General features: G+C 39.9%; 2 protein-coding genes and 2 long non-coding RNA genes across 4 annotated transcripts; 2 read left to right on the plus strand and 2 right to left on the minus strand.

The window, feature by feature from the left end:
• Positions 1 to 234: 234 nt before the first annotated feature.
• LOC126599948 (uncharacterized) lies at positions 235 to 1,100 on the minus strand. The gene is made up of 2 exons (XR_007615316.1): positions 981 to 1,100; positions 235 to 867 (listed from the first exon to the last, which is right to left on the minus strand). It is a non-coding gene; the product is annotated as an uncharacterized LOC126599948 (long non-coding RNA).
• On the plus strand, positions 1,003 to 4,377 carry LOC126599945 (pentatricopeptide repeat-containing protein At3g16610). Its single transcript, XM_050266422.1, has 2 exons — positions 1,003 to 1,301; positions 1,542 to 4,377. Exon 2 carries the CDS (start codon positions 1,594 to 1,596, stop codon positions 4,051 to 4,053), a length of 2,460 nt encoding a protein of 819 aa, XP_050122379.1. The 5' UTR covers positions 1,003 to 1,301; positions 1,542 to 1,593; the 3' UTR covers positions 4,054 to 4,377.
• Positions 4,378 to 6,928: 2,551 nt separating this feature from the next.
• LOC126599522 (protein argonaute 1-like) lies at positions 6,929 to 14,397 on the plus strand. The gene is made up of 22 exons (XM_050265912.1): positions 6,929 to 7,103; positions 8,203 to 8,930; positions 9,010 to 9,218; positions 9,311 to 9,460; positions 9,550 to 9,683; positions 9,834 to 9,943; positions 10,290 to 10,396; positions 10,536 to 10,674; positions 10,749 to 10,865; positions 11,115 to 11,222; positions 11,297 to 11,368; positions 11,732 to 11,854; positions 11,958 to 12,123; positions 12,245 to 12,504; positions 12,609 to 12,751; positions 12,858 to 12,920; positions 13,012 to 13,075; positions 13,189 to 13,324; positions 13,414 to 13,487; positions 13,577 to 13,671; positions 13,780 to 13,811; positions 13,898 to 14,397. The coding sequence occupies exons 2-22, from the start codon at positions 8,211 to 8,213 to the stop codon at positions 14,104 to 14,106; spliced, it is 3,231 nt and encodes a 1,076-aa protein (XP_050121869.1). The 5' UTR covers positions 6,929 to 7,103; positions 8,203 to 8,210; the 3' UTR covers positions 14,107 to 14,397.
• Positions 14,164 to 14,480, minus strand: LOC126599523 (uncharacterized). The gene is made up of 2 exons (XR_007615178.1): positions 14,338 to 14,480; positions 14,164 to 14,290 (listed from the first exon to the last, which is right to left on the minus strand). It is a non-coding gene; the product is annotated as an uncharacterized LOC126599523 (long non-coding RNA).
• Between the last annotated feature and the right edge of the window lie 172 nt (positions 14,481 to 14,652).

Raw genomic sequence — 14,652 nt, forward strand, 5'->3', positions numbered from 1 at the left:
ACGAAACCAATCTTTCTTTAACAACAAAAAATCTTATTGACACACAATCTGTGCCAAAATTTATTTCTATCATTCCTCATGCATGCTGAATCAAATAATCAATGACGTATCCTTAATCTTTCTCTCCCTCTCTTTTTTTGTGTGGAAAGTACTCTCTATCTCTCTCTCTCTCTCTCTCTCTCTCTCTCTCTCTCTCTCTCTCTCTCTAAATTGGAATGCTGCTTCGTCCATGGCTTCTTCAATTGGAAAGCTTCTACTTCAATGGCTTTACATAGTTTCAGATATTTGTACCATACAATTACATAGTTTCAATTTGCTTGGGCAACATTAAGTAGATTAAAGCTAACCCTCTCTACCTCGATTATCCTGAACTTGACGACTCAACTTATGGGGAATTCTTGAAGTTACTTCAGAAGTTGTTGGCGGGATCTAATCTTGTTGAATTTAAAATTCCAATACTCCGTGAAGAAATCACGGTGCAGGACTTCAAAGGCTACATCTTAGTTGACTTGTATGCCGAATATCAACAGAAGAACACGTTGGTGCTCAGTGTGATCAACTTCTACGTGGAAGACTATTGCAACAGAGAAATACTTTACAATTTTTCAGACATTGCAACGGAGAAATATTGCAATGAAATGAAAGTGAGCCCCCCTGCACATGGACTGGCGTGGTTGCCGAAAGGGCAGAGTAGTTAGTCTTCGCCCTTCAAAGCAACTATCTGGTGTTATTCGGGATGGAATTTAATTTCTAACACCTAAGGCATCTAAAACCGATGGCCTTTAGAATGAATAGATTAACCGGCACTGTACCGGCAGATTTGTCAGCCCGCCTGATGATGGAGAACTTGTATATTCAAGGTAATACCTGCACCGAACAAATACCAAATTGCAGTCATAGCATGCACAGTCTAAGATTTAATAGCCAAAGCCAATTGCACCCTTCTTCAGCAAAACGAATTCACAGGTAGAATTCCGGACCTCAAGCTTCACTTTTGGGATCAGATGAGCTTGTCATTCAACTTACTGAACGACTCCCTTCCGAAATCATTGCAACAATATCCTCCTACACCGTTTATGGGAAATTGATTGTGGTGGCCGGCTTTGGATCCATGACCACGTGCTGGTAAACATAACTTCTCTTGGAAATCGCCATGGATTGCTCTAGGTGTTATTTTTGCTGCTACGGCGATTGTACTTCTTGGAGCTGAGCTCCGACGGAGCGTAGACGAGTAGGAAGTGGAGAAGAGGTACAAGGACGAGTAGGCTTTCCGACGGAGCGTAATGTCTTGATCAATTTGTGTGGGTAATTCGTAGCCATCTAGCATTATCCTTTAATAAAAAATATAATTATTGAGTGGCCTAAACTTGATAATAAATTACAAAATTAGACTTATATCAAAATTTAATGTATAAAATATTGAGAGATCTTATGTTTGGTTATCGTTAGTTTTTATTTTTTAATCATATAATTTTTATTTACTTTTGGTTGAAACCTTATTTCTAAATTTGTGCAAAAGTCTGTTTAACTCGTGTTTACAGTTTGAGAGTCGTCGTGATTAGGCGAAAGTAGAGAGAACAAGGAGGGAGGGAGATGTTATGTTTTGGAAGGCGATCACTCTCTCGGAGTCGGAGTCAATGCTATCATACCACTCAGCAAGCCGTAGTGATATTAACCCACAACTTTTCGACAAACACCCTCACTCGTCTCGACTTTGATTACAAACACCTTCTCGAAGCCTGCATTCGATCCAAATCCCTCCCTCAAGGCAAGAAAATCCATCAGCTCCTCCTGAAAAACACTACCCACTTCAAAGACAGCTCCTTTTTGCTTGAAAAAGTAGCCCATTTGTACATAACCTGCAATCAACTCCAGCTTGCGTGCCGCGTGTTCGATAAAATTCCCCAACCAAGTGTTATTCTTTGGAACCTTTTGATAAGAGGATACGCTTGGAACGGACCCTTTGAAAAAGCCATCGACTTGTACTATGGCATGCTCAAATCCGGCGTCCAACCCACCAACTATACTTACCCTTTTGTTCTCAAGGCGTGCTCCGGTTTACAAGCACTCGAAGTTGGCCGAGAGATCCATGAGCATGCCAGAGGACTTGGGCTTCACTCTGATGTCTACGTTTGCACTGCTTTGATCGACCTGTACGCCAAATGTGGGGACTTGGTGGAGGCTCAGAGCGTGTTCCATGGCATGCTGTACAAAGACATTGTGGCGTGGAATGCAATGATTGCTGGGTTTTCACTGCACGGTCTTTATGATGACACTGTACAGTTGCTTGTTCAAATGCAGGGAGCGGGAACAAGCCCAAACTCTTCCACCATTGTTTCGGTTCTTCCCACAGTTGCACAAGCTAATGCATTGAGGCAGGGGAAGGCAATGCATGGTTACTCCCTAAGAAGGGGCTTTAGTGGTGAGGTGGTGCTTGGTACTGGGCTTTTGGATATGTATTCTAAATGCCAGTGCATAGCTTATGCGAGGAGAATCTTTGATGCTATGAATTTCAAGAACGAGGTTTGTTGGAGTGCTATGATAGGTGCATATGTTATCTGTGACTCTATGACAGAGGCAATAACATTGTTTGATGAAATGGTTATACGGGAGGAAATAAATCCAACAGCAGTAACTCTCGGGAGCATTCTACGAGCTTGCGCAAAGCTAACTGATCTGAGTAGAGGGAGACGGGTTCATTGCTATGCAATTAAAGCTGGGTTTGATTTAGATAAAATGGTGGGTAACACAATGCTATCTGTGTATGCGAAGTGTGGGATTATAGATGATGCAGCCAGATTCTTTGATACAATGAACTCCAAAGATACAGTTTCTTATGGTGCTATCATCTCAGGCTATGTGCAGAATGGTTATGCAAAGGAAGCTTTACTTATGTTCCATAATATGCAATTGTCTGGGATCAATCCAGATGTGGCAACCATGAAGGGTGTTTTGCCGGCTTGTTCACATTTGGCCGCTCTACAGCACGGGGCCTGTGGACATGCTTATTCAATTGTTCATGGATTTTGTACAGACACCTCAATCTGTAATGCCTTAATAGACATGTACTCAAAGTGTGGGAAGATCAATATAGGAAGGCAAGTTTTTGATAAAATGGTTACGCGTGATATTATTTCATGGAACGCAATGATAGTTGGTTATGGGAATCATGGCCTTGGGATGGAAGCAATCTCACAGTTCCATCATATGCAGTCATCTGGCATTAAGCCCGATGATGTGACTTTCATTGGCCTCTTATCTGCTTGCAGCCATTCGGGGCTTGTAACTGAAGGCAAACACTGGTTTAGTAAAATGAGTCAGGAGTTCAACATAAACCCGAGGATGGAACATTACATATGCATGGTGGATATTCTCGCCCGGGCAGGACATTTGGATGAGGCACACAGTTTCATCCAAAGAATGCCATTTGAGGCTGATGTTCGTGTGTGGAGTGCACTGCTTGCTGCATGCAGAGTCCATAATAATATGGAACTCGGGGAAGAAGTATCCAAGAAAATTCAAGGGAAAGGACTTGAAGGTACTGGGAATTTGGTCCTTTTATCTAACTTATACAGTGCTGTTGGGAGGTGGGATGATGCAGCCGATGTCAGAATCAAGCAGAAGGACCAAGGCCTTAAGAAGAGCCCAGGATGCAGTTGGGTTGAGATCGATGGCGTTATCCATGGATTTGTCGGTGGAGATCAGTCCCATCCTCAGTCAGCTCAGATACATGAAAAACTAGAAGAACTACTAGTAGATATGAAACAGCTGGGATATCGTGTGGAAAATAGATTTGTTCTCCAAGATGTTGAGGAAGAGGAGAAAGAAAGAATCCTCCTTTACCACAGTGAGAAACTAGCCATTGCCTATGCAATTCTTTGTCTGAGCCCGGGCAAACCCATCTTAGTTACCAAGAATTTGCGGGTTTGTGGTGATTGCCATGCTGCCATAAAGTTCATCACTCTTGTTACAAAGAGAGAAATAACTGTAAGAGATGTGAGTCGGTTTCATCATTTCAAGGATGGAATTTGCAGTTGTGCAGACTTCTGGTGAAGCAGATGGATTCAGGGGTGCATTGTTCAACCTTCCCCTTGTCTCTTTGGCTATATAATTGCTGCATTTTTAGCAGGTTAGTTTCATTTACGATTAACGGAGCACTTCCATTACATTGACAAGTTCACAAGTTGTAGTTGTTGCAGATGTAGGCCATACCATAGTTTCTTTACATTGTATAATTAGGTTTTGCCTTCCTGGGAGATTAAACAAAAGAAAGAAAGTTAAAAGATTCCTCAAATCTTTTGTAATGTGAGTTTGGGTTTATAGAACGGATGCTTTTTCTTAAAATAATATGAGGAAGTCCTTTGTGAAGGTGCAAAAGCCCTCCGAATCCACTGGATGGAGTCTCTTTATCTTCTCTGACCTGTACTTCAAACGAGGGAGGTCTCCATTTGCTGGGACATTTCACATTTGCAGAAAAATCCATCATCTTAACATATAATAATAGTAATAATTAAGGTTTACCTTTGATAATGTAGAGAGAGAGACGCGCACCAGATAGCAAAGCCTCAAAGCTTCAGCTTAACTCCTAGAGTTGTTGAAGATCCGATTATTCCTTTCTCTTCATAGACCGAAAAAAGTAGCATACAAACACAACTTCTTTACCCTAGGAACTAAGTAACTTCTTTTTCAATGAGAAGCCACCCAATCTAAGAATAAAGGCCATAGAGGATTTAACCGAGGCACGTCACAAGCAACCAAAACGGAGCACCAAATCGTTATACTAATGGTGCATTTACGTAATCGTAATGAAAATAGAAGGAATTGAATTGAGGAGGAGTTGGAATGAGGAGAAGCCAGAATCGGATTTCTATTAAAGCTGTTTACTTAAATGTTTTGGAATCGGAATAGAAATGACACTAATTCCATAAAACTGTTTGCTAATTCAGCAAAATCAGAATATAAACTAGGATGATTACTAAAATGCCCTTGTTCCAAATCAAATATTTTATATACTTTTTTTAATAGAATTTGATATATATACTTTTTTAATAGAATTTGATATAATATATAATAGTAAGAAAAAAATGAAATTGCTTTTTTATTTCATAGACACACTAAAATGCTTTTGTTTATTTATTTTTATATAAATTTATGTATTTACCTTAATATTTAAATTTTCTCGCTCAAATCGTAGCTTCTTCTCTTCATCATATGCATGGAGTTGTGCATAATGCGAATGAGGGCATAACTGGAAGAAAAAATGCGTTCTTGATTCATTCATCATCCTGGAATTCAAATACCTCATCTATCTAGGGAATCCCACTCCTCCAATTTCAAGAATTGCATTTCTTGTTTAGGGTGAGGTCCACCACATTATTATTGATTCCTAGTAATTAGTAACCGAAGTAATCCGTAATCAAAATTCAATTTCGTTTTTTTATTCTCGTTACCTTTACGTAAACGCGCTCTAAAAGGCACTAAAAAAAAAAGATGAGCATGAGATTCAATCCAACTCCCAAGCGTAGATAGCTTGCCCTTCATAGCTAGCTATAAAATGAAGCTGCCTCTGCGAATACATTGACCGTGCCAAACCAAACTAGATGAAGCAGAGGCACTAGTAAAATTTCCAGATGCCATAGGCAACGGTTGCACTAAATCCTTCCTTGAAGACGAAAACTGAAAAGGCTTGGCTATTGACCCTTGCATTGGATTGGATAATAGAGCAGTGGTACTTTGGTAACTTAATAAGCAGCCTCACGGAAAAAATTACATGAAACGAATATTCATTCGACGCCATGTCACTATCCAGCAAGAAAAGAGATGTGTTTCTGTTACCCAAGCTGGCATTTGACGCCATGTCACCATCCAGGTAGCCATTCATGCATAACATTAATTTATTTCCCCATCCCTTTCAGGTAGATATCAACATGGATGGTACTATTCATATATTTATTTATTTTTACCTCTTACATATTTTTGTTAAACATTGTTTATTAATTTTCTTCAATTTATTCGATCCGATAGTTGGAAATTAAATAAGGTATATGAGAGGTAAAAATTAGTGTGTTGATAACACCACTCATCATTATTTGTCTATTTACTATTTCTCTTCGCATTCCCAGTAACAACCTCATCTGGTTTTATGGATTAACTTATTTTTAATACAACGATATATTTATATTAAAGATATGAGTGAATAAATTGATATCAAATTTATAACCAACAAAATTTATACCAAAATCAATTGGTAATAGGGTGGGTGACTGACTCCTTAAAGGCCTAAGCCCATACTCTTAGAGACCCTTTGCAATGTTTTTGAACTTTCTTACGTGGGACATTTCTTCACACTCGTATGCCCACTTGTGCGTGGTCGAGTCAAGCACATGGGCAAATTAACTAGTGAATTGAGAAAATTTTTCACACCCTCATATGCCCGCTTTGTTTTAGGTTGGAACATCAACCCCTTGACATGCTTGAATAGATCTGAAAATGAGTAATTAGACTTTTGTTAACATGTCAAAATGAGTATAGAGTGTTGACACGGCACAACCCATAAAGTAATGGATCTATTCGTTTTCAATATGATTAGATAAGCTCGAATTTGAGCACGCTGTTTTCCTGTAACGTGTCGTGTACGACTCTCCTAAAAACTCTAAAAACTAATCGTTACACTTTTTGTTTTTATTTTAATGCGATTAATACACTATTAAATATCACTTTACAATGAATTTTATTTAGATGAGTAATAGATGACTATTTTAAAGTATCAATAACAAATTTTATTTTCTTGATTTTAGAAAGAAATCTAGCCTTCACAGCATAAAAAAGAAATTAATATTATTTGATGAAGAAGGGGTAGGAAGAAGGACTGAGTGGTCATTTCGAATGACCTACCGCTACGTAGTATAAAAAGCACATTGTGGGAAGCGTTGTTGGGTTGGGGTTTTTTATTTATAAAATTATTTAGAATTTTCAACCGAGAGAGGGGGAGAGAGCGAGTACTGAGTACGCAGGCAAGCCCCTTTTCGCTTTCATCGTTCTCGTCCTCTGAAGCAACCGCTGCCGCGGCGTTGTTCGACGGTCATTGGGACTCTGATTTCACGGTAACCACTCGAAACGACTCGTTTTAGGGTTTGGTACTCCCATTTGTACCCGTTGCTGTTTTTCTTCTCGCTCTCACTTTTCTATTTGCTAATTTGTGGTATGGATCTGCATATTTTGCCATAAAATTGATGTTAGGCTCCAGTTTCTCTCACTAAGGTCTATTTACGTTTTAATTTATTTTTAATTTTTTCTGAAAGGCTTTATCGTCGCTTGGGTTTTTTGTTGCGTTTTTTTTGGGTAGATCGTTAGATCTCGTGCGTTTTTTGCAATGCCGGGAAGCATGTGTGGTTGTTTGGGATTCTAAGAAGGTGATCTTTTAGGTTTATAGTTGGTATAGTGATTTATTTAGTCTGGGTTTGTACTTTGGTGCCAGAGTTGTTGGGCGTGCTTGTATCAAAGTAATTGATGATAGCCATTTTATCTTCTGTTTTTATAATTTTTCTCGTATTTTTTTTATTTAAAAAAAAAAACTGAATTTTACATGAAATTCCTGGTACATTTTACCAAATTCCAGGAACGCACATAGGATTTTCAAAATTATCGCACTGGAAAATTCTGGGTAACCTTCATTCGTTCTGATTGAAGTATTTTCTGTTATTTTAGTGTTTGCTTGTTATTTATTCGGGCCACTGTATATGATGTGGTTCTGGGTATGTATCTCTCAGCCTTTTGAAAACCCTTGGATATATGTTTGTATTCTGGAAAACCCTAGCAGACGGTCCACTACGGGCTTCTGCGTATTTCTCGGAAAAACCTACTGACTTGGGTTTCCAAAAAGCAACCGACTCTTTCCAGGTCCAGTGCCGAAGCAGAGTACAAGGCACTCGCCCTTACTACCTCTGAACTGTTATGGCTTTCTTACTTGCTACGCGATCTAGCGGTGCCATTTCGCTATAAATTTCTCCTGCACTGTGATAAAGCTAGCGCTACACACTCGGCGGCCAATCCTGTAGCTCATGAGTGGATTCTTTAGCTTGTTGGTGTACATTGTGCATTTACTTTTATTGTATATATTCTTTAATACATTGTTTTCAGTCTATGGCCTTTGATTTCTTTGCAAATGGTTCTTTTGATGTAATGCTGATTCTCTTTGTACAGACATCATCATGGTGAGGAAGAGGAGAACTGAACTCCCTAGTGGGGAAAGCTCTGAGTCTCATGAACCTGCTGGGGGTAGTGGTCGTGGTTCCCAGCGTGCTCCTGAAAGGACTCCACCACAACAACAGGGTGGAGGAAACTACCAAGGTGGTCGTGGACCGGCCCCCCAGGGAGGTCGTGGAGTCTATGGAGGGGGTCGTGGTGGCCGTGGAGTGCCACAACAGCAGCAATATGGCGGGCCCCAAGAATACCAACAACAGCAGTATGGTGGGCCACAGGAATATCAAGGTAGAGGCAGGGGAGGACCGACTCAGCAAGGAGGTCGTGGAGGTTATGGAGGTGGCCGTGGTGACATTGGCCGTGGAGGACCACCTTCTCCTGGTGGTCCAGCCAGACCTCAATTCCCCGAGCTGCACCAAGCAACCCCAGTTCCTTACCAAGAGGCCACCCCCCAAGTTCCTTATCAAGGGGTCACCTCTCCGCCTGTATATGGTGGAAGTTCATCGTCATCCCAGCCACCTGAGCCTTCAGAAGTGGCGGAGCAGCTTGCTGACCTTGCTGTCCGGCAAGAGAGTGCACCTAGCCAGGCTATTCAACCTGTGGCGCCCTCAAGTAAGTCAGTCAGGTTCCCTCTTCGCCCAGGGAAGGGTAGCACTGGCAGAAGGTGTACAGTCAAGGCAAACCATTTCTTTGCAGAATTACCTGACAAAGACCTCCACCAGTATGACGTAAGCTCTCTTGCCATCTGTGTCTATCTTTTGATATTGTACTACTATTGATAATGTATCTTTTCATTATATGTAATAGGTTACTATTACACCAGAGGTCACATCAAGGGGTGTGAATCGTGCTGTGATGGAGCAGCTGGTGAAACAGTACAGGGAATCCCATCTTGGAAAACGTCTACCAGCTTATGATGGACGAAAGAGCCTGTATACTGCCGGCCCACTTCCTTTCCTTTCAAAGGAGTTTAAAATCACTCTTATTGATGATGATGATGGATCAGGTGGACAAAGGTGCGTACTCACAGCTCTTTATTTTTAGTACATTTTTTTCTGTGCACTCTTATTTTGTATGTATTTGATCATGGCTTTCTTCTTGATGGCAGGAGAGAGAGGGAATTTAGGGTTGTCATAAAATTTGCAGCACGCGCTGACCTACACCATTTAGGTCTCTTTTTGCAAGGGAGGCAAGCTGATGCACCTCAAGAGGCACTTCAGGTTTTGGACATTGTTCTGCGCGAATTGCCTACTTCTAGGTAAACAGTGTTTCTTCCGCCTGGTGATGACATAATGACACATTTCTGTTTTATATGTTTGATAGCTAATTTCTCCTGTTCGGTTGTAGGTACTGTCCTGTGGGCCGTTCATTTTATTCCCCTGATTTGGGTAGAAGACAGTCACTTGGTGATGGTTTGGAAAGTTGGCGTGGTTTTTATCAGAGTATTCGTCCAACTCAGATGGGGCTGTCTCTGAATATTGGTACTTAATTTTATGCTATCCCTACATGCATTATTTCTGTGAATAACAGATTATCTACTCTTATCAATTTAATTGTTGTAATAGTGATGTATTACACTGCATAGTTATTCTGCTGACTGGTGCTTTGTTTACAAAACATGTGCTATCCAGACATGTCCTCTACTGCTTTTATTGAGCCATTGCCAGTTATTGAGTTCGTAACACAGCTACTGAATCGGGATGTTACACATAGGCCACTTTCTGATTCTGATCGTGTAAAGGTTAGGTTTCCCTAATTTTTTCTGTTCTGGTGATTTAATTGTTTCTCTTGAGTGTTTGTTTCAAAGTTTGACAATTATTGTGGTGCACTGGTGTTGGTACTTTTAATCTGTTTCGTGTTTCCTTGTGTATATCTGTTTGTTAAAATTAACTTGCATACGTCAAAACTCATTGACTAGGGTTAATGTTTGTATAGTTCTTTTGGAGGTAATCCTTGTTCCTTGTCACTTAAAACTATATGTTTATAGATCTGATGGTGTATATGGAGTGTGTATCACGATTAGTGTACAGTTATATTTGCCATAATTTTTATATTAGCTATCATAGTAACTTTTTACTTGTGAACAGATTAAAAAGGCTCTTCGCGGAGTCAAGGTTGAGGTCACACACCGAGGAAATATGCGCAGAAAGTACCGTATTTCTGGTTTAACGTCGCAGGCAACAAGGGAACTGACGTGAGTACTTCTTAACTCATATATTTGTATATTTCTTATGCCTTCATATGCTTGTATATTTATTAACGTGGTATTTGTTTTAAGAGCACATTGAGGTGTGTGAAACTTGTTTCCCTGAGATTGTATTTTGTCTGTTCAGTTTCCCTGTTGATGAAAGAAGAACTATGAAATCTGTTGTTGAGTACTTCTATGAAACTTATGGTTTCGTCATTCAGCATACACAATGGCCTTGCCTTCAAGTTGGAAATCAACAGCGGCCAAATTATTTGCCCATGGAGGTGAGTTGTTTCTATCATTTCTACCTTGTAATACTATGGTGATATGGATGTTAATGAGCAGTAACTGGATTCAGGTTTGTAAAATTGTCGAAGGTCAAAGGTATTCCAAGAGATTGAACGAGAAACAGATTACTGCTTTGCTTAAGGTCACCTGTCAGCGCCCTCATGACAGGGAGCAAGATATTATTCGGGTGTGTTATCTTTTGGTTATTGTATTTTATCATGATATGGTTTTCATTGCAGTTGATGCCATGAGTCCTTTGCTTACTGCTTTGTTATTTGATAATACTGTCACCTTGTTGTCCTTAACTTTATCTTCTGTGTCATAATTTAAATGCTCACTTCATTTGAGGTTTTATGGTAGAAGGCATCTTTTATCCAGAAATGTAGTTCATGGTGATATGTTAAATCCCATTTTAATATTTTTGTACATGTTACAGACGGTTCGTCACAATGCTTACCACAACGATCCTTATGCCAAGGAGTTTGGAATCAAAATTAGCGAGAATCTGGCTCAGGTTGAAGCTCGTATTCTTCCTGCACCCTGGGTAAGATATGTAATTGCGTTTAGTCCCAAAAGGTACTTTGATAGTATACCTGTATTGATTTTTGTTTTGCGCAGCTAAAATATCATGATACTGGAAGGGAAAAGGATTGCCTGCCCCAAGTTGGTCAGTGGAATATGATGAATAAGGTAATATTCTGGCACCCCTCTAAACCCTTGTTCACCTTGACTTAAGTGTGGTCAGTGTGATCGGTCTTTCGACCCCAAGAAAGTCCTCTTTTATTATTTATGCATTAATGTTTCTTTAATGCCTTTTATGAAAGTTATTTATTGTCTTCAGTCACATATGAAATTGTATATCTGGATATTTGTATGATTGATTGTTTCTAACTGTTTACCCACTTTACTGTGTGATTATTCATGCAGTAGTTTGCATGTTTACATGGTTAATAAATACTTATATGGACTTATGGTTGTTTCTGTAGACAAATGAATGTCCTGTGTCTTGCTGAATTATTACAGACCTTTTGAATTACTATGATATTTTTGCAGAAAATGGTCAATGGAGGAAGAGTAAACAATTGGATTTGCATTAACTTTTCACGAAATGTTCAAGACAATGTGGCCCGTTCCTTCTGTAATGAACTTGCTCAAATGTGTTACATTTCTGGCATGGTATGGAAATTTTCTTTAATCTTTATGGTTTCCACTGGTTTTAATTGCATTGTTTGATTTCTATATTTGGATTTCTCTGATGCTGAAGTGTTTATTATATTAGGCGTTTAATCCAGAATCGGTACTTCCACCAACCAGTGCTCGACCTGATCAGGCAGAGAAGGCCTTAAAAACTAGGTACCATGATGCAATGACCAAACTCCGGCCCCAGAACAAGGAGCTTGACCTGCTTGTCGTTATTTTACCAGATAATAATGGCAATCTTTATGGTATGCATTTGAAACCATTTGGCTCCATTATCTCATTCCGCTTTTTATCTCTCTATAATATTGTCTCGATTTTGTGTTTTCCTGAAGTTCTAGATTCTTGTATATACTGATATCCATCCAGGTGACTTGAAACGAATTTGTGAGACGGATCTTGGCCTGGTATCCCAGTGCTGTTTGACGAAACATGTTTTCAGAATGAGTAAACAATACTTGGCAAATGTTGCTTTGAAGATAAATGTGAAGGTTGGCGGAAGGAACACAGTGCTTGTTGATGCACTGTCAAGACGTATTCCTTTAGTCAGTGACCGTCCTACTATAATTTTTGGTGCTGATGTTACCCATCCTCATCCTGGGGAGGATTCAAGCCCCTCAATTGCAGCTGTATGTTGGCGATGATATCTATGGGCTTTAGCTAGTGTCTACATATTTGTCTTGAATTCACCTAGGGAGTTACAATTTAATTGTTCACATGTCCTTTATGACAGGTTGTGGCCTCACAAGACTGGCCAGAAATCACCAAGTACGCTGGCTTGGTCTGTGCGCAAGCTCATCGCCAGGAGCTTATCCAAGACCTCTTCAAAACTTGGCAGGATCCTCAGAGGGGCACTGTAACTGGTGGAATGATTAAGTCTCTCTTTCCAACTCTCTAACTCTCTCAATAATTATATTAATTCTCTACTTACTGGGGATTGTTAGGAAGTGCAGAACTGAGTTGAATTTGTTTGTTAATGTAGGGAACTGCTAATTTCGTTCCGTAGAGCAACAGGACAGAAGCCACAGCGCATCATATTTTACAGGCATTTAACGCTCCTTTGCCATTGTTTGTGTCCTATGTACTTCTCCTATGTCTAATGGTGTGTATGTATACACCCACCTTTGTTTTTTCAGGGACGGTGTCAGCGAGGGGCAGTTCTACCAAGTTCTACTATACGAGCTTGATGCGATTCGTAAGGTAAACTTGCATTTTTGGGATTATTCTAAAGTTAGTATGGTTTGTGCATATTGTTCTGTGTTATTGATTATATTAACATCTTTTTGCTTCTTGTCATTTTTCTTCTTCTTCAGGCTTGTGCTTCCTTGGAGCCAAACTATCAGCCACCTGTGACTTTTGTTGTGGTTCAGAAACGTCACCACACAAGGCTGTTTGCCAACAATCATAATGACCGTAATGCAGTTGACAGGAGTGGAAATATCTTACCTGGTAATTAATTTTACCGTATGAAATGTTGGGATGATGTAGGTCAGTTTTCATGCTTGTTATGCGAATTTTTTACCCAATTATTTCTGCAGGCACGGTTGTGGACTCCAAAATCTGTCATCCAACAGAGTTTGACTTCTACCTCTGCAGCCATGCTGGAATTCAGGCAATGATTTTTCCTTGTGTTTTGTGTGGGGGTGTGTGTGTGGTTGTGAAGCAGAATGTTTATAAATCTGTATACACCATGTTTTGCAGGGTACAAGCCGTCCGGCTCATTACCACGTGCTGTGGGATGAAAACAAGTTTACAGCTGATGAACTGCAGTCACTCACAAACAATCTTTGCTATACGTAAGTGGGCTGATTTAGCGTTTTCAGTCACTGAATTTATTTATTTATTTATAGTTTTGAATCCTTAAACTCCAGTGCTAAATGGTTGGACCTCTTGAACTCTTTCAGGTACGCAAGATGCACGCGTTCGGTTTCCATTGGTAAGCTCTCACTCTGGTGCTTTTTCATTATTTTCCTTGCTTATTCTTTAAATAGATAGTGTTCTGATTTGGCCTTAAAATTGCAGTTCCTCCGGCGTACTACGCCCATCTGGCTGCATTCCGAGCTCGGTTTTACTTGGAACCAGAGACATCAGACAGCGGATCAATGACCAGTGGTGCTCCTGGACGCGGGGGCATGGGTCCGCGGGGCACAAGAGCACCAGGTCCAAATGCTGCAGTGAGGCCCTTGCCTGCGCTCAAAGAGAATGTCAAAAGGGTTATGTTCTACTGTTAGAGAGAGGGATTGCGAAGAGATGTCGCCCATAAGAATATAGCAAGATTATGCAATGTAATGGTGTCGTTTTGAAGTCTGCCAAGTGCCAAGGGTGTCTATACCCTTCGCTGCACTCTTGTTTTAGATGTCTGCCGCCGTTAAGTGTCTGAAATTTCCCGTTGCAACTGACTGGTATGCGGTTGTTCTTGGGAAGTTAGTTTAGTTATCTTATGATGTAGTTTGAGATGGAACTCGGACAACTATTTGCTGCTTTCGGTTAATTTATAAGGCCTTGTGCAACTTTCAACTTTATTTCGGTTTTTTTTTAGTACATTGGTATTTTTATACTAAAGGGAGTGAGAATGTGTCAATTAGATAAATCAACCAATGAATGGGACCCAATGGTTGTTATGAAATGAAATCTTATCCTATTTGATTTCATAAAAACATATCAACGAATGAGATTGATACAAAAGTGCATAAGTGATAAAATCTAACTTTGTCAGAATTTGAATTTTTTTAGGTTAAAAATTTTATAAATTAAAATTTAAGATAACACTCCAAAAA

The sequence above is a fragment of the Malus sylvestris genome, chromosome 14 (genome assembly GCF_916048215.2).
Source record: "Malus sylvestris chromosome 14, drMalSylv7.2, whole genome shotgun sequence".
Lineage (NCBI taxonomy): Eukaryota > Viridiplantae > Streptophyta > Magnoliopsida > Rosales > Rosaceae > Malus > Malus sylvestris.

Coding starts and splice junctions, on each gene's coding strand:
- LOC126599945 (XM_050266422.1), top strand. CDS start 1,594: ATGTTATGTTTTGGAAGGCGATCACTCTCTCGGAGTCGGAGTCAATGC.
- LOC126599522 (XM_050265912.1), top strand. CDS start 8,211: ATGGTGAGGAAGAGGAGAACTGAACTCCCTAGTGGGGAAAGCTCTGAG. Junction 10,675..10,748: donor CAAATTATTTGCCCATGGAG/GTGAGTTGTTTC, acceptor AACTGGATTCAG/GTTTGTAAAATTGTCGAAGG. Junction 13,325..13,413: donor GAGTGGAAATATCTTACCTG/GTAATTAATTTT, acceptor TTATTTCTGCAG/GCACGGTTGTGGACTCCAAA.